At 43.0% G+C, this 19655-nt stretch overlaps 1 protein-coding gene across 2 annotated transcripts in view; it reads left to right on the top strand.

Moving 5' to 3' along the window:
* Window positions 1–159: 159 nt before the first annotated feature.
* Window positions 160–19655, top strand: part of LOC115109149 (microtubule-associated serine/threonine-protein kinase 3-like) — a 57071-nt gene continuing 37575 nt past the window's right edge. For both annotated transcript variants that reach the window (XM_029633774.2, XM_065009641.1), the window contains exons 1-4: window positions 160–502; window positions 9457–9537; window positions 17931–18019; window positions 18882–18954. In XM_029633774.2, the coding sequence (XP_029489634.1) occupies window positions 456–502; window positions 9457–9537; window positions 17931–18019; window positions 18882–18954 (290 nt within the window). In that variant the 5' untranslated portion in view covers window positions 160–455. The remainder of the gene's footprint in view (window positions 503–9456; window positions 9538–17930; window positions 18020–18881; window positions 18955–19655) is intronic.

The following is a 19655-nucleotide window of genomic DNA, read 5'->3' as shown; positions in this document are numbered from 1 at the left end:
TAGGGGGTAAATTAATCGTACATTCAATATTTATACATATTTTATTTGACTTTTCTCTCTCAACACTTTCTCCAGGGCCTTTTGATTACCTTGATCAACCTCTCATCCGGACCCCCCCCCCCATTAAGTGGGAGTGACCACTGTTCCAACAGCACTGTCGCTTCTCAATTCTGCATTGGTGCGCTTTGGACTACACACTTGACACGCGCCTTTTCAGAAACGGATTGTCTATGCTGAGTTTGCTTTCCTTGACATGTTGTGTCGACAGTGTTGGGACTAGTTAGCGAAGATGTGCTGAAGCCACCGGTAAACGATAGCTTGTTGACAGTTATTTTTAGTTCCCGCTCGCGCACGATGAAAGAGAAACAGACCGCGAAATCACCAGTGGTGCACGGTGACAAGTGAAGTGCAAGCAGCAGTCAACAGAGGTCCCTTTTGGAAGGAATCGTAGAACGATGATGTCGAGGAGAGACAAACTGAACATCCCCTCTCTTACTTTGGAGTAAGTTGTATGTTTTTATATGGTGTATAATTTATGCATAAATTATCTACATAACTGAATAATTAAATGTTGTCGGGGAACCAGGGGAAATAACTTGAATAGTTACTCAAGTTACTTTACAAAGACGTCTTATGTGCTTTATACGAAAAGACAACAGGCTACAGTTGTGTTTGGACACACCTATGTATTTCTCAACTCTACCAGTTGCAACCAGTTTGTGGAACGCGCAGTATGGAACACGCAGTATGGAACCTACAGACCCAATAGTGTGTATCGAAAACCACTGCAGCTTGTAGACTACAGGAGTTTTGAACTTGCACTTGATTGTGTGATTATTGTGGTGTATAACTCGCAACATTAATTCATTGTTCTGTCTGTGAACTATATAAGCAATAAGGCCCGAGGAGGTGTGGGATATGGCCAATATACCACGCCTAAAGGCTGTTCTTAATAAGCATGGTGCAACTCGGAGTGCCTGGACACAGCCCTCCCGGGTGGCGCAGTGGTCTAAGGCACTACATCTCAGTGCTAGAGGCATCACTACAGACACCCTGGTTCGAATCCAGGCTGTATCACAACCGGCCGTGATTGGGAGTCCCATAGGGCGGCGGACAATTGGCCCAGCGTCGTCCGGGTTTGGCCGGTGTAGGCCGTAATTGTAAATAAGAATTTGTTCTTCATTAACTTGCCAGGTTAAATTTAAAAAAATATATATATATAATAAAAAATATATAAAAAACATACTGTTGACATTTACAGTCGTGGCCAAAAGTTTTGAGAATGACACACATGTTAATTTTCAAAGTCTGCTGCCTCCGTTTGTGTTATGGCAATTTTCATATACTCCAGAATGTTATGAAGAGTGATCAGATGAATTGCAATTAATTGCAAAGTCCCTCTTTGCCATGTAAATGAACTGAATCCCCCCAAAACATTCCCACTGCATTTCAGCCCTGCCACAAATTGACCAGCTAACATCATGTTAGTGATTCTCTTGTTAACACAGGTGTGTGTTGACGAGGACAAGGCTGGAGATCACTCTGTAATGCTGATTGAGTTCGAATATCAGACTGGACGCTTCAAAAGGAGGATGGTGCTTGGAATCAATGTTCTTCCTCTGTCAATCATGGTTACCTGCAAGGAAACACGTGCCGTCGTCATTGCTTTGCACAAAAAGGGCTTCACAGGCAAGGATATTGCTACCAGTGAGATTGCACCTAAATCAACCATTTATCAGATCATCAAGAACTTCAAGGAGAGCGGTTCAATTGTTGTGAAGAAGGCTTCAGGGTGCCCAAGAAAGTCCAGCAAGCGCCAGGACCGTCTCCTAAAGTTGATTCAGCTTTGGGATCAGGGCACCACCAGTACAGAGCTTGCTCAGGAATGGCTGCAGGCAGGTGTGAGTGCATCTGCACGCACAGTGAGGCAAAGACTTTTGGAGGGTGGCCTTGTGTCAAGAAGGGCAGCAAAGAAGCCACTTCTCTCCAGGAAAAACATCAGGGACAGACTGATATTCTGTAAAAAGGGATTGGACTGCTGAGGACTGGGGTAAAGTCATTTACTCTGATGAATCCCCTGTCCGATTGTTTGGGGCATCCGGAAAAACGCTTGTCTGGAGAAGACAAGGTGAGTGCTACCATAAGTCTTGTGTCATGCCAACAGTAAAGCATCCTGAGTGTAACGATCTGGGTGTAGAAAACAACTACCCACAAAACCCATGTGGGCAAGAGCTACCTAAGTATGATTCTCAATCCGAGACCACTACAGACAGCTGTCCCTGATTGAGAACCATACCTGGCCAAAAACAAAGAAATACAAAAACATAGAAAAAATAACATAGAATGCCCACCCTAGTCACACCCTGGCCTAACCAAAATAGAGAATAAATAGCCTCTCTATGGCCAGGGCGTGACGCTGAGACCAGTCATGTGTAGGGTTGCTTCTCAGCCAAGGGAGTGGGCTCACTCACAATTTTGCTTAAGAACACAGCCATGAATAAAGAAAGATACTAACCCATCCTCCAAGAGCAACTTCTCCCAACCATCCAGGAACAGTTTGATGACGAACAATGCCTTTTCCAGCGTGATGGAGCACCTTGCCATAAGGCAAAAGTGATAACTAAGTGGCTCTGGGAACAAAACATCGATATTTTGGGTCCATGGCCAGGAAACTCCCCAGACCTTAATTCCATTGAGAACTTGTGGTCAATCCTCAAGAGGCGGGTAGACAAACAAAAACCTACAAATTCTGACAAACTCCAAGCATTGATTATACAAGAATGGGCTGCCATCAGTCAGGATGTCACCCAGAAGTTAATTGACAGCATGCCAGGGTGGATTGCAGAGGTCTTGAGAAAGAAGGGTCAGCACTGCAAATATTGAGTCTTTGAATCAATTTCATGTAGTTGTCAATAAAAGCCTTTGACACTTATGAAATGCTTGTAATTATACTTCACCATTCCATAGAAACATCTGACAAAAATATCTAAAGACACTGAAACAGCAAACTTTGGAAATTAATATTTGTGTCATTCTCAAAACTTTTGGCCACGACTGTAGTTGTCACGCCCTAGCCATAGAGAGGCTTTTATTCTCTATTTTGGTTAGGGCAGGGTGTGATTAGTGTGGTGGCCATTCTAGTATCTTTATTTCTGTGTTTTCTATTTCCTTGTTTTTGGCCGAGTGTGGTTCCCAATCAGAGGCAGCTGTCTATCGTTGTTTCTGATTGGAAATCATACTTAGGCAGCCTTTTTCCCCACCTGTGTTTTGGGGGTAGTTATTTTTCTGTATAGTTTATTTGCCTTACAGAACTGTTAGTTTTTTCCACTTTGTTATTTTTGTTCGAGTGTTTTGATCAATAAAAATCATTAACACTTACAACGCTGCGCTTTGGTCCACTTCCTTACGACGACAAGCGTGACAGAACTACCCACCACCAAAGGACCAAACAGCGTGGCCAGGAGGAGCAGGGATCATGGGCCCGGGAGAAGAGTGAGTGGAGGACCTCATGGACATGGGAAGAGGTTATGGCAGGGGACAAGACCCTGCCATGGAAACAGGCGGAAACAGCAAGGGAGGAACGGCGGCGATACCAGGAGTCACGGCAACGAGGCAAGCACGAGAGGCAGCTCCCCCCCCAAAAACTAATTGTGGGGGGGGCACAAGGGGAGAGTGGCAGAGTCAGGGTTTTAGACCTGAGCCAACTCCTCGTGCTTACCATGGGGAGCGAGTGACCGGTCAAGCACCATGCTATCCGGTTCTACGCACCATGCCTTCAGTGCGCATCCACAGCCCGGTGCGCTCTGTGCAAGCTCCCCGCAGTGGCCGTGCTAGAGTGGGCATTCAGCCAGGTTGGATTGTGCCGGCTCAGCGTTCCTGGCCTCCGGTGCGTCTCTTCGGCCCAGGTTATCCTGCGCCAGCAATCCCCGGTTCGCCAGCAATCCCCAGTTTGGCCTGTTCCAGCTCCCCGCACTTGCCGGGCTAAGGGGGGTATCCAGCCAGGACGAGTTATGCCAGCTCGGTGCTCCAGACCTCCGGTGCGCCTCCACAGTCCAGTGTGTCCTGCGCTGGCTCTACGCACTATGCCTCCAGTGCGCCATCATAGCCCAGTGTGTCCTGTGCCAGCTCTCCACACTCACCGAGCTAAAGTGGCTATCCAGCCAGGACACGTTGTGGCAGCTCCACGTACCAGGCTTCCAGTACGTCTCCTCAGTCCTGTGAGACCTGTTCCGGCTCCACGTACAAAGCCTCCAGTGATGATCCATGGCAAGAAGCCTCCAGTGATGATCCATGGCACGAAGCCTCCAGTGATGATCCATGGCACCAAGCCTCAAGTGATGATCCATGGCACCAAGCCTCCAGTGATGATCCATGGCACCAAGCCTCAAGTGATGATCCATGGCACCAAGCCTCAAGTGATGATCCATGGCACCAAGCCTCCAGTGATGATCCATGGCACCAAGCCTCCAGTGATGATCCATGGCACCAAGCCTCCAGTGATGATCCATGGCACCAAGCCTCCAGTGATGATCCATGGCACCAAGCCTCCAGTGATGATCCATGGCACCAAGCCTCCAGTGATGATCCATGGCACCAAGCCTCCAGTGATGATCCACGGTCCAGAGCCTCTGGCAACGTTCCCCAGTCCGGAGCCTCTGGCGACGGTCGGTGGTCTGGTTCCTACGGCGATGATCGGCGGCCCGGTTCCTCCAGTGAAGGTCCATGCACCAGGGCCACCACCAAAGCGGAGGTATCTGCGGGTGGAGGGGGGGTCTACATCCGCACCGGAGCCGCCGCCGTGTAGGGATACCCACCTGGACCCTCCCCTTTAGAGTCAGGTTTTGCGGCTGGAGTCCGCACCTTTGGGGGGGGGTTACACCCTTATGGTGTCATAATCAGACATAAAATAACTACAGTGCTAGGTTTTGTGGGTTTTGAAACACTCTTATGTAGGTGTCGTCATAGCCCAACCATAAATAGCACAATGTATGTCACAACAGGTTTAAATATGTGTCATGACAGTGTTATGACCATATTATGACATGGTTATGACAGTGTTATAACATGTTATGACACTAGTTTTCAAGTAGTGTTACTGAAATGGAACCAATTATCAGATCATAAACTGACAATTTAATAGGCTAGATTGAGGGATACTTCTCACTGTTTGTTTCAATGCAAAAATAGGCAAGCTACATTAGATCAGATCTTTTTCAAAGATACCTTAGCACACAGATTATTTGCCCTCTTCTGAATTATTGTTAAAATGTTTTCAGATGTCACATAGCTTTGATTCAGGCCAGTGTCAAACATATGATATGGTATTTATTATGACCAAAATCCCAATTCACATCGCTCACTCCCTACTCATTTTGAAAATATGCACCAATTTTTCAACCGCTTTATAGTAATTCCTACCTCAAAGCATTAGCATTGCTGTAGTTATTTTCTTTCCACCCACTCTCCTTCCTGAACCAATGTAACCAGGGGCTGCTGCCTGCCTTCTGCCCACTAGATGTTGATCTATAAAGCGTACATTCGGAGCTTCTTCTCCAAAACTTATCTGACTCTCGCATGGATCACAAGCTCAGCACATGGTATTGACCCCCAGTTTTTTGTGGGTGCAGCACAATGAGCATTATAACCGCACCGCAGAGCCCCTTTTCTAAACGAGCACAGTGTTCACAGAACGCTTCACACATCATGTTATTTCCACAAAATTAAACGAAAACATGGGAGCTCTCAAGTTTGAATGTGTGATGCAGCAAATTCAGCACCCCCAAACATCTACAGTTGAAGTCGGAAGTTTACATACACCTTAGCCAAATACATTTCAACTCAGTTTTTCACAATTTAATTTAATCCTAGTAACAATTTCCTGTTTTTGGTCAGTTAGGATCCCCACTTTATTTTAAGAATGTGAAATGGCAGAATAATAGTAGAGGGAATGATTTATTTAAGCTTTTATTTCTTTCATCACATTCCCAGTGGGTCAGAAGTTTACATACACTCAAGTAGTATTTGGTGGCATTGCCTTTAAATTGTTTAACTTGGGTCAAACATTTCGGTTAGCCTTCCACAAGCTTCCCACAATAAGTTGGGTGAATTTTGGCCCTTTCCTCCTGACAGAGCTGGTGTAACTGAGTCAGGTTTGTAGGCCTCCTTGCTCGCACACGCTTTTTCAGTTCTGCCAACAAATGTTCTATAGGATTGAGGTCAGGGCTTTGTGTGGCCACTCCAATACCTTGACTTTGTTGTCCTTAAGCCATTTTGCCACAACTTTGGAAGTATGCTTGGGGTCATTGTTCATTTGGAAGACCCATTTGCGACCAAGCTATAACTTCCTGACTGATGACTTGAGATTTTGCTTCAATATATCCACATAATTTTCCATCCTCATGATGCCATCTATATTGTGAAGTGCACCAGTTCCTCCTGCAGCAAGCACCCCCTGTGCTTCACGGATGGGATGGTGTTCTTCGGCTTGCAAGCCTCCCCCTTTTTCCTCCAAACATAACAATGGTCATTATGGCCAAATAGTTATATTTTTGTTTCATCAGACCAGAGGATATTCCTCCAAAAAGTATGATCTTTGTCCCCATGTGCAGTTGCAAACCGTAGTCTGGCTTTTTTCTGATGGTTTTGGAGCAGTGGCTTCTTCCTTGCTGAGCGCCCTTTCAGGTTATGTCAATATAGGACTCTTTTCACTGCGGATATAGATACAGGAGGGTGACTCTGGCAGCTCCGGACAGGAGGGCGACTCTGGAGGGAGGAGACGGAGAGACAGCCTGGTGCGTGGGGCTGCTACAGGGCCCACCAGGCTGGGGAGACCTACAGGAGGCCTGGTGCAGGAGGCCTGGCCTGATGAACCGGGCTGTGGGGGAGCACAGGAGCTCTGGTGCGCAGCCTTGGCACCACTCCTCCAGGCTGGATCACCACTTTTGCCCGGCCCCTCCAGAGTGCAGGCACCGGTCAAACCGGGCTGTGAAGGAGCACTGGAGATCTGGTGCTTACCAATCGCACCTCTCCCTTAGGCTCAATGCCCACATTCGCCCGGCACGGGCGGAGTGCAGACATAGGGCGAACTGAACCCTCCCAACGCCCCGGAAACACTCAGGTCTCTCGCCTGACTCTGCCAATCTCCCCGTGTGCCCCCACCAAAACATTTTTGGGGCGCCTCTCGTGCCTGTTGCGCTGCCTTGCCTCATATCGCCGCCTCTCCACTTTAGCTGCCTCCAGCTCTTCCTTGGGGCGGCGATATTCCCCAGCCTGTCTCCAGGGTCCCTGTCCGTTTAAAATCTCCTCCCATGTCCAGGAGTCCAGGAAACGCTGCTTGGGCTCTTTGTGGTGGGATCTTCTGTAACGGCTGTCGTCGGAAAGATGAGACCAAGGCACAGCGTTCCTTGAGTTCCACATAATATTTATTGTTGAAGTGAAACTTTTTAGACAAAACAATAAAGAAAACAATGACCGAACAGCTTCGTAGTGCAAACTACCTAGTCACAAACGAAGAACAAGATCCCACACAGAAAGAGGGGAAAAAAAGCTACCTAAGTATGATTCCCAATCAGAGACAACATAGACAGCTGTCCCTGATTGAAAACCATACCTGGCCAAGCACAAAGAAATAGAAAACATAGAAACATGAACATAGAATGCCCAACCAAATCACACCCTGACCAAACCACAAATAGAGACATAAAAAGCTCTCTACGGTCAGGGCGTGACAGTTTTGCACTGGTTTCTGAAGAGCCCTCTGCTGCAACAGCACTGAAACCATATCAACAGTGTGCACTCGCGTTAGCAAAGCAGAGATCTGTACATGAAAATTAACATACAGTAGCCAGCCTTCTAGCTGGGTCAGCAACTTCTGAAAGCCGGCCTGCTACAGCATTATAGCTGAACAGGCATATTTTGACGATGGCGGATGTGTTGGGTAGTATACAGTCAGGTCCATTTATTATTGGCACCCTTAAAAGGATTAGCAAACAAGACTATATTGTATGCTCCAAAAGAAATGTGAAATTGTATTATTTTATACCAATATATTCGCTCCGAGAAATGTTTTTTGTTTAACAAGTAATAACAAAAATACATAAAAAATATTGGGGTCAAACTGATTGTTGCTGCCCTACCCTTGTGAGGATCACGACACTGCGCCTTTTTTCTCAAATGTTTTATGAGATTTGAGAACATGTTAGGAGGGATCTTAGACCATTCCTCCAGTGGCCATCGAAGTCTCTGGACTCGAACCCCAATGAAATCCTGTGGTTTGAATTGAAGGGGGCAGTCCATAAGAGCAGACAAAGGATATTACCGATCTGAAAAGGTTATGTATGGAGGAATGGTCTAAGATGCCTCCCAATGTGTTCTCCAATCTCATAAAACACTTCAGAAAAAGGCTCAGTGTCGTTATCCTCGCAAGGGTAGGGTACTGGAGTACTGAAAACTGGTGTGCCAATAATTGACCCCTATCTTTTGGAGGTTTTTTATTATAAAATCTCTTTCTCTGAGCAATTGTTTTAGCATAAATAATGTTGGCATGCAATATAGCTCAGTATTTGTATTTATTTTATACAGTCTTTTTTGCTAATCTTAATTATTATTATGGACCTGACTGTAAGAGTCTTCCTATAGAATACAGAGGACAGACAGCATGAGCTAATAGTATGCTCAAAACATAAGACCGTATACTGCAGTGGCGTTTGGTGGGAGGAGCTGTATGAGGATGGGCTCATTGTAATGTCTGTAATGGAAGAATGTAATGGTATCAAACAATTGCATTCAAGCCATTACAATGAGCCCATCCTCCTATAGCGCCTCCTTCCAGCCTCGTCTGGTGTACTGGTTTGTGTAAATCTCTGATTCTCAATGGTGTCTCCATTGGGACATTAGAGGCTAGACCTATCAGACCACCAGTGTTACGTGCGGGTAGACTTGGACAAAACGTTATCAATGTGGAAACCAGGCAAAAGTAATCAATAAGTGATCTGAAAGTTATTTTCATTTAACTTCTGCTTTGACTGAAAACAGCATGTGACAAAAATCATGCTGTGACCTGCCCTGGACATTGATCTGGTGTCCTGTGTGGATCAGTTGGTGGAGCATGGCACCAGGGTTGTGGGTTCGATTCCCATAGGGGACCAGTACAACAATGTACGCACTCACTACTCTAAGAGCGTCTGCTTAATGACTAGTATCTATCCGATGACGGACTATCATATATACTGTACAATCAGGTACTGTCTGGAAAAAGTATTCTAAAACAGCGGCTGTGGAGTTGGGTAATGCCCCACCATTTGCAAACAGTTGTTGAGTGTCTATCACGGAACTATTAGTGTCAGCCAATGAAAGTGAGATGTTGGGGTGTAGTCAGCTGATACCCAGACACTGGTTGGCAACAGCAACAATGCTGAGTCAACACACTGATCCATGTGACTGTGTCTTGTCTTACAGTTTGTCACCCACTTGCCAAAGCCCAACTCTACTGAGCCCATGCAGCCCCTGCAGCCCTTTACAAACCCTTCATCCCTGGAGGTAAGAAAGATCGCCCACATACAGCACACAGCCACACAAGTGGCTTGAGAACAGATCCTATGAAGAACATGGGCGGCAGGTAGCCTAGCAGTTAAGAAGAGTGTTCGGCTAGTAACTGAAAGTTTGCTGGTTCGAATCCTGAGCCGAATAGGTGAAAATATGTTGATGTGCCCTTGAGCAAGGCACTTAACACTAATTTCTCCTGTAAGTCGCTTTGGGTAAGAGTGTCTGCTAAATGACTAGGTAAAATGTAATTATGAAGATAGTGTTTTAAAGCAGACTTACCTTTACAGAAAGTATTTTTGCTTATTTCATTTGACTGATGAAAGCACAAAATGTTTCAATCACAATTTTATCCAAACTCTCATTTTATCCAAATGTTTTGGATAAAATGTTGCAACATGCTAAATGCAGCTGTAATTAAATGTCTTGACTATTGTAAGTCATGCTCTGTGTTTATGGTGGAAAAACAAAACATCTATTAGTTGTCTTTCCAGCCTATGTGGGTTGCCTGGCAACCCCCAATGGTGCGCTGCAGAGGAAATAAAACTGATTTGACAAACAGAAGCAGCATCCAGTATGCTATGTAGTGAGCACCAAGTTATTGTAATATATGGCGATAAATTATATCTGTATCTTGTTAATTTGGCAAAACTACCAAGAATGTTGTTCTGTTAATAGAGGAACTGTTGATATTTTAAGATTACAGATTAACTTAATTTTTGTTTAAATTACATTATTTATTTGATCACCATCTAAGATTCTACTATTTTATAGTGTTGTGCATCAATTTGTTTCTCTATACTATCCTGAAATCTCTACACCACCCATTCCTTACCCTTAACTCAATTAAAGTTTTATCAAGGCCTTGGTCCATCATTATGTTTGGAGGGAAAAGGGGGAGGCTTGCAAGCCGAAGAACACCACCCCAACCATGAAGCACAGGGGTGACATGTTGTCAGGGTGTCATGTGTCATGTTGTGGGGGTGCTTTGCTGCAGGAGGGACTGGTGCATTTCACAAAATAGATGGCATCTTGAGAAAGGAAAATTATGTGGATATATTGAAGCAAAATCTCAAGTCATCAGTTGAAGCTTGGTCGCAAATGGGTCTTCCAAATGGACAATGACTCCAAACTTACCTCCAAAGTTGTGGGAAAATGGCTTAAGGACAACAAAGTCAAGGTATTGGAGTGGCCCTCACAAAGCCCTGACCTCATCCTATAGATAGTTTGTGGGCAGAACTGAAAAAGCATGTGCGAGCAAGGAGGCCTACAAACCTGACTCAGTTACACCAGCTCTGTCAGGAGGAATGGGCCAAAATTCACCCAACTTATTGTGGGAAGCTTGTGGAAGCCAACCCTAAACATTTGACCCAAGTTTTAAAAATTTAAAGGCAATGCTAGGATTAAGGAATTGTGAAAAAAATTGTGAAAAACTGAGTTTTTGGCTAAGGTGTATGTAAACTTCCGACTTCAACTCTAGCTTATAGATACCTCAACTGATGTATAAACCAATCTACTTTGGTTTAAATACAAGCATCATGAAACACATTTATTTGACTTTGTGAAAATCTGTTTTTTTTGGATCTAACTTGCTTACCACCATGTGGTTTCTTCCTTCACAGGCTCCATGAAATGATGAGCTCTTCCTAAGTATTTGGTCACATTCATTTTGTGTATTGTTTCCTAGGAAGAAGCGGTGGCTCAACTAACTCTTTGGCTCAATATACACCACTCTCTCTTACCTGTAATCTTCTAAAAAATCGAATCTCTGGTCCTGCTTCATAATCTCGGATTGTATAGTTGCTCCTGTGCAGAATAGATCCCAGGCTCCCTAGCACTATATAGTCGCTTGTCATCTCTATGAAAAGAACCATATCGGCTAGACGCCCACCAATATCTTGGCACCCGGAACAAGGATAACGTTTCAACCTTGAAACAGTAGCCTGAAGCTCTTCTATAGAGCTAGGGTCAAGAAAGGCGAAAAGCATCCTCTTACACTTGCATGCAATATACATGGAGTGTAAAAAACATTAAGAACACCTTCCTAATATTTAGTTGCACCCCACCCCTTGCCCTCAGAACATCCTCAATTAATCAGAGTATAGACTCTAGAAGGTGTTGAAAGCATTCCACAGGGATGCTGGCCCATGTTGACTCCAATGCTTCCCACAATTGTGTCAAGTTGTCTGGATGTCTTTTGGGTGGTGGACCATTCTTGATACACACGGGCAACTGTTGAGCATGAAAAATACAGCAGTGTTGCAATTCTTGACACAAACTGGTGTGCCTGGTATTTTCTACCATACCCCGTTCAAAGGCACTTAAACCTTTTGTCTTCCCATTTGCCCTCTAAATGGCACACATACACAATCCATGTCGCAATTGTCTCAAGGCTTAACAATCCTTCTTTAACCTGTCTTCTCCCCTTCATCTACACTGATTTTAAGTGGATTTAACATGTGACATCAATAAAGGATCATAGCTTTCACATGGATTCACCAGGTCAGTCTATGTCATGGAAAGAGCAGGTGTTCATAATGTAGAGCAGGTGCAGGTGTTCATAATGTAGAGCAGGTGCAGGTGTTCATATTGTATGTTTGTTATTTTGCAGTCTACTTCTGAATTTAACTGCATTTATTAATTTAACTGCATCACTTTAGATAATTTGCCCCTTGGAGTGCTTAGCAAATGTTACCTGTAGTTCTGTAGAACAAATGTATGTATCACGCCACACAGTTAAGTCCCTCTCAGATGTAAAAGTGTGTTCATTTATCACTTGATTTGAGAGGCTGGCCTTTTGTATTAGCACAGCGACTTTAGCACTTACCTCATCACAATATACACTTCACTAGGCTTCAACAATAAGATAATGAATTAAGTATCTCCCATAGTTAATTAATCTGCCTCTTAGATATATTGTCATACATAAATCATTAATTTGTGAATATTTACATTTTTTCATTGTATCTCTTACAGTACATACTGTGAGGGTATTAAAAAAATAAAATACAATTATGGCATGATTTGTATGATTGTGAACTTAAAAAGAGATGTGGCACAGGCATTTCTTTTTACAATAAGAATTCACAAAGACACAAATCTGCAGAACAAAAAACTCCCATAGAATGTAGTTTCAATGTAATACACATGGTCGACATACCTGGCATTACTGTGAACACATGAATTGTTTTAAGGATCTCTAGGAGGACCCTGTCACCATTGTGGCTGGTTAAGACGTGAAACAAATCCTCTTGACACCAGAGCCACACCCAGATCTTAGTTGTGTCAGTCAATAGCACTCTGATAGTTTAGGGAAAAAACAACTAACAGTCACTCTTTACTCCCACCCTCTCCCTACTAGCACTGCCTTTGCTGATAGGTACTTAATTGAGGTCAGATGTATTTGTCCCACCTAGTTTAAGATGAATGCACTAACTGTAATTCGCTCTGGATTAGAGCAACTGCTAAATGACTAAAATGGAATGTAAAAAGTACTGACAATTTATATTAACATGAAATGTATAATGAAAACTCATTACACTAAATAGGTTTATCCTATGTTGATGATCTCTCAGTTCCTTGCAAAACTGATTTTCGTCTTGAATTTAAAAAAATATGAGATCCTTATGTTTTAATGCTCAACACAAGAATTGAAGCAGCAATTGGTTTTAAATGTAATGAATTAAAGAAGCCTATTGTAGAGCAACAGTCTCACATTGGTTTTAGCCTAACCTTATAGGCCTATGCCTACCTCCATAGATGTTTTTATTCAAGTGTTATTGAATTGAATTATTCATCCATTTGATGCAATACATTTGTATTTATTTGCATGTATTTAATTATTTTATTTAATCTTGAAATGTGGTATTTAATTAGGCTGTTTATGAATTTTATATATTCATGTATTTATATATTTGATTTGGATTACTTTGGTCCTCCACAATATAAGGGGCCTTTACTTTATTTATAAGGAGGTGGTGAGAAAATGTGCATGAAGAGGGGACCAGGAAGATGGCGGAAGTGGATGGGGATTTCGACTCAAGCAGTGGGTTGAGCAAATTTGTAGTATCGAAAACTGGAACAAAAGGGAAATTGTGTAAAATTGGAGTGGAGGATACGTGTGTGAATGATAATGAATTGCTTCTTGTTGGGATGTGTTTGTTGAGTAAGGATGCAAATGTGGGAAGCCTATTTGATGTGTCAAATGGTGACGTTTGTGCTTGGAAAAGTGGAGTCTGTCAGAGTGACCAGGAGTGGTTTTATTTTGATTAATTGTATTTCTGAAAAGCAGAGGAAGATTGCAGTGGGCCTCAAAAGAATCCAGACAACAGAAGTTTTGTGTTTTGAATTTTGGACTAGAGCACCCGTTAAAGGAGTCCTCTCAGGGGTGACGACGGATGTTCAGGTTGAATACCTGAGGAGAATTCAGAGTGGGTGGTGCCCGATGTCTGACACACTGGGTGAATGGAGAAAAATAAGAAAGCCTGTCGATCCTGTTGTTTTTTGATGAAGAGCAAATACCTATGCATGTGAAGCTTGGTTATGTAATATACGCCGTAAGAGCTTTCATCCCCAAATTACTGCAGTGTAAGAATTGTAAAGGATTTGGCCATGTTTCAAGTGTGTACAGACAAACAGTATACTAAAGAACAGTGTGCAGAAGGATGACGGTGTTGCAATTGTGGTAGGGATCATGATCCTGAGTTCCTGGAGTGCCCTGTAAGGGTGAAGGAGATTGAGGTTGGGGATCATGATCCTGAGTTCCTGGAGTGCCCTGTAAGGGTGAAGGAGATTGAGGTGGCAAATGTTTGAGTGGTCAATCGAATCTCCTAAGCAGAGGCGATTTAAAATAATTGAGAAAACAAGTGATATTAGTGAGGATATGGTAGTGGATTCACCACAGCTTGTAGTAAATGTTTGTTGCCAGGCAAAATATACCCTGTGTCTTAAAAAGATGGATTTTGTTGCATTCATTGCCATAGTTATAACTGTACAACACAAGTCTCAAAGAAGTCTAAGGAACCTGCATTATTATGGCTGCGGCAGAACATTTTTGGGACTGAAGACTTGCAAATGGTACTGGTGTCGGAAGACCCGCCCTCCCAGGTTCCCCTTGAGCCTGTGTAGGAGTCAGATATGTCTTGTTTTTTTTTTACAGAAAAGCTGTTTGATATAGTCTATTTAATAATTTTTCTTGGTATATTGTTCAGTTGTTTGGGGAATGCTGTTTACATCCCGCATAGTAGGTTGTAGTCTATCACAGTGCCATCCGTTTTGTTACCAAAGCATCTTATACCGCCCACTACTACGACCTGTATGCTCTAGTCGGCTGGCCTTCCCTACATATTCGTCGCCAGACCCACTGGCTCCAAGTCTAAGCATAAGCATACGTCTATGCTAGGTAAAGCTCCGCCTTATCTCAGCTCACTGGTCACGATAACAACACCCACCCGTAGCACGCGCTCAAGCAGTTATATCTCACTGGTCATCCCCAAAGCCAAAACCTGCCTTTCCTTCCAGTTCTCTGCTGCCAGTGACTGGAACGAATTGCAAAAATCGCCGAAGCTGGAGTTTACATTTACCTCACTAACTTTAAACATCAGCTATCTGAGCAGCTAACCGATAGCTGCAGCTGTACATAGTCCATCTGTAAATAGCCCACCCAATCTCCCTAACTCATCCCCATATTGTTTTTATTTACTTTGCTGCTCTTTTGCACTCCAGTATCACTACTTACACACCATCATCTGCTCCTCTATCACTCCAGTGTTAATCTGCTGAATTGTAATTACTTTGCTACTATGGCCTATTTATTGCCTTACCACCTCATGCCATTTGCATACACTGTATATAGACTTTATATTAAGTTATTGACTGTACAATTGTTTATTCCATGTGTAACTCTGTGTTGTTGTTTCTGTCGCACTGCTTTTCTTTATCTTGGCCAGGTCGCAGTTGTAAATGACAACTTGTTCTCAACTAGCTTACCTGGTTAAATAAAGGGAAAATAAAATAATAAATAAAGGTGGTGGGATGCACATTACATTGTGTGATTGCCAATATACCAGAGAAGAAGAAGAAATTGGCATGAACCACTTTTGGGAGCATAAGGGCCAATGGGGGCTTTCAAGAGGTTATCCCCCCCCCCCCCCCTTCGCATGAACGAATATGGTATATCCCAACTACATCGATTACCTACCTCATCGTCGCAACAATTCGTTTTCAGCGTCGTAGAAGTCTGTGTGGGAATGGTAGGCCACATCAGCCAACGATGTAGTACTGGCAGAAGAGAGCGTTAGTAGCCCATGTTCACTAACTAGGGACAATTAACCAACAGATGTAGGTGCTTGGATATGAGACAAAATAAAGCGACGGTGGAACCGAAAGCTGGCTTCATCAATCATGAAGCAGTTCGTTGAATGAGGTTGTAAGTCTATCTAACTGGCTAACTATTCCAACACAAAAGACTTCCACAGCGATGGAGGGTCTACCCGGGGTCCTGTATCTACCGTTTAGAATTCTTTGTCCTTTTGGATCGGAATTTGCGTTATTTTCGTTCTAAACAACATCCACTATGTCGGATCCAAGTTGCTGGACCGCAGTGCCCATCCAAAACAAGTTGCATTTTGTATCAGGAGCGATGCTAAAACGATCAAAAAGGTAGGTTGATATTAGCTGTTTAGCCAAGCTCAACGGAAACAAATTGTTGACATTTTAATGTGTTTGTATTATTTTTTTGGGCTTTTTTCTTGTTCCTGGCGTTCTTAGACAAGTCTCTGAAAGAACACGTCTATGGTGCAGAAGTCCATCCCAGATGTACACATTGACCGCAACTTTGTTGCATTGTGTCCATTGCACACTTTCGGAAACGATGTAATACAACTTTTCTCGTTACATTGTAACTGATAAAAATAGCTGATGTTGACGCGTCATTGGCTCATTAATTTGCTTTCGATATTGTTGTCATACGCTGTCTTATCCAAATAGTTTTTGTTTCAGAGGGTGCAGCTAGGTAAACGTGGTCAGTGCTTAGTGAATGTGCTGATTGTGAATATTTGTTTTCTACAGTACAGTTATGGAAAGGTGTTTTAAGTCTGTAATAAGGTTTGTTTATAACGAGAAGGGAACAAAATTGGTATTTTAAAAAAACTGTCTACAGTCTGAGATTCAAAACAATGATACTATGCAGAATAAGCATATTCTTGTTTCACGTGGCATTTTGTGTTGTTCAATACTGTGCAAACCATCCTAGATCTAGTATCTACTCCTTATTGGTCACCATGTGACCATATTATGTCCTTTATATTGGGACCCTTCTGCTCAAATCCAGGAGATGATTCACTTGACTCCTCCTAGTCTTTATAGTAAACTGTCTGTGTCTGTCTCTCCTGTTGATACACAAGGCCAATACTCAAAGTGAAATGCATGTTTCCCCCCTCATATTTTGTTGCTTCACAGTTTACAAAAGCCATTTGCAATTATGTTGCTTTTGGTTATATTGAAGTTTTGAAGATCATCATAGGACCTAGGCGACTGTCCCTACACCTATTAAATACTCAAGCACCCCTTTTGTTTTTTTACAATGACCTGTCCTCTCCTGTTGCTTATGGCAAGTATTGGTTGGTATATTTGTAGTGCTTAAATACATTTTTTATGGTGTCACTTTTTTGTCATGTTTGACAAACGTGTTATTAATCTGTCCTGTTGTGTTCCAGCCCTGTAATTAATTCCCTCAAGTTTCAGTCTCTAGTCATCATAGGTTTCTGGGCACAGCAGGTCAACAACAACACGATGCCAACACTGTTTGATGGGGCATAGCATGGCAGTGACTGAGAATGGTAGACTGACTACAGTAGATGGATGAAGGCCTTGAGTAGGTCACATCAATTATTTAGGTGTTGTGATATTGGTTGAGGGTAAATGCTCTTTGGCCTCTGGTTTGTTTCAGTCGAAGGAATAGTTGTGTGCCTTTTGTCCTATTGCAATCTGTAATAGTAGTCTGTAAGGCTCTCTGCAGGTACTGAAGACTGGACAGAATGTGCGTGGATGCTTCTGTCCTCCCTTTTTTTCATAAAATATTTTTCTCTCAGTGCTGCTCTTCCCTTCTGTGTAGGTTGTCCAGCCTGCTAGTAGTTCATGACTTCTGGATTTGGGCTACAAATCCTCAGTTTTTGCAGCCTGGTTTGGCAATGTTAGCCTGAAGGTTGCATAACAGAGGTGATCTAATCATATGTCAAAGTTTATTTTCTCAAAGTGTCTTGAACTATTCCCATTGTTATTTACAAAGCGGAACTAAAAAACCTGTGTTTTTTAAGCACTGCAAGATGGTTGACTTAAGTGTTTTGTTGTAGTTGGTGACTGACATCTCTGTTCCTGTTTGTGTTTCACAGTTGCCGGAGCAGCAACAGGAAGAGTCTTGGCGTGGGGACACCATCTCCCACTCTGTCACGCCCTCTCTCCCCACTCTCCGTCCACACCGGTAAGAAGCATATAAACCATCACAGGAACAGAAGTTTGACTCCAACATATTATTTTTGGGGCCTGTACTACACTAGGTAGACCTATGCCCTCCCATTGACACGTTTGAATGTTTCAGAGTTCGCTGTACTACTCCGACATAGCAGAAAAACCAACTCCTTTACTGCAAATATAAATATTTTAGGTTTGTCACACTAACCGTTTGGGCCTAAAAGTTTTTGTAGATTTATGCTGTGCTGATTGTAGAAAGGAAGAGAAATAAATCTTATTGGGCAGGAACAAAAAAAAGTTGTCTAAAGTTGTCTCTTCAGTAAAGTGTTTGGTTTTGTGTTCCCCTCAGCATTTGAATCAATGGGAGTGTATATCACTCCTAGTTGTCAAGCAGGTGCACCCTATGAATACATTTCTGTACTAGGGCCTACATGTCAAAGATGTGCAGACACTCTCTTTCAAGTTCAATTATGTTGAGGCTTATCTTATTAGGTGGCACAATTAAACATTCATTTAGTTTACAGTTGCTTAATTGGTATCAAACAGCTCGCATGTTAATGAACTTTTGTGTCTTGAGTACAAAACAATCCAGTCACCATCAAAGACGAACCAAATTCTACTTTACAACTGCACATAGACTCCTCTCGATTAATGGCCTTTGACGATAACTGCTGCTTTGTTTGGCACCCTACACCAGACCTATGTGAGATTGTATTTAGTCTAGCTACTTGGAGTAGTTGAGACGTGCCTCCCTCCTTAGAGGTTGCTTCATCGTTATTCAAAATATTTGAAAAAAAAGCTTGAATGACTTATTCTTGTTATCCAAGCTTAATGTAACGTAATGATGGTAATCATCCCTTGTTTTTTTTCAGCTGCAAGCAGTCCCCTAGACAGCCCCCGGAATGTATCCACCTGTGCCTTCCTCAACTTCCCATTCGCTCGCAGGTATTTTGGTACCCTGCTACACTTAAGCTCTGGATGTTTATTTGTGTGGGTGTTTATGAATTCTAAGGGCCATTTTCCTCTACCTTCAGATCATACTTACTCTAGAGTAGTAGACCAGTCTTTCTCCACCACTCTTGCACCTGGTCCTCATTCTTGAAAACCATTTACGTTAATCAAACAAAGAAAAGCGTTTCATTATTGATGGAGAGACCAGTGGCGTTGCACGCACAAGAGGTCGAGAAACAGTCGGCTCCTCTAATTCCTCCCCTTCAGCGTTTGCTTGCTCGTGTCCCTCTTGCCATTTTAATGTGGGTTTAGAAAGGATGTCACACTCAATGCAATGATGTCACACTCAATGCTCTTCTCTGTCCTGGCACCCAAATGATGGAACAAGATTCCCCCTAAAGTTAGGGAAGTATACTGCACAACACTAACACCCTTGCCTTTTTTGCACTAACACTCATGCTTGTCTTTTCTGACTAGCACTAACTTTGTTGATAGATGCTTTATTGAGGAACATTTTACTTACTATGATTGTGATATGTTTTATTTTCTCCTAGAAACCTTAAGACTAATGCATTAACTATACTGTAAGTCACTCTGGATAGTAGCGTTTTAACCATTTTCAACATATCTGCTAACCTCACAGCAAGAGGTTTTCCGGTCCAGTGTGGGTCTATACAGCAGTACACATTGATGTA

The sequence above is a fragment of the Oncorhynchus nerka genome, linkage group LG25 (genome assembly GCF_034236695.1).
Source record: "Oncorhynchus nerka isolate Pitt River linkage group LG25, Oner_Uvic_2.0, whole genome shotgun sequence".
Classification (NCBI taxonomy): Eukaryota; Metazoa; Chordata; class Actinopteri; order Salmoniformes; family Salmonidae; genus Oncorhynchus; species Oncorhynchus nerka.
This window is presented reverse-complemented; position numbering and strand designations above follow the sequence as displayed.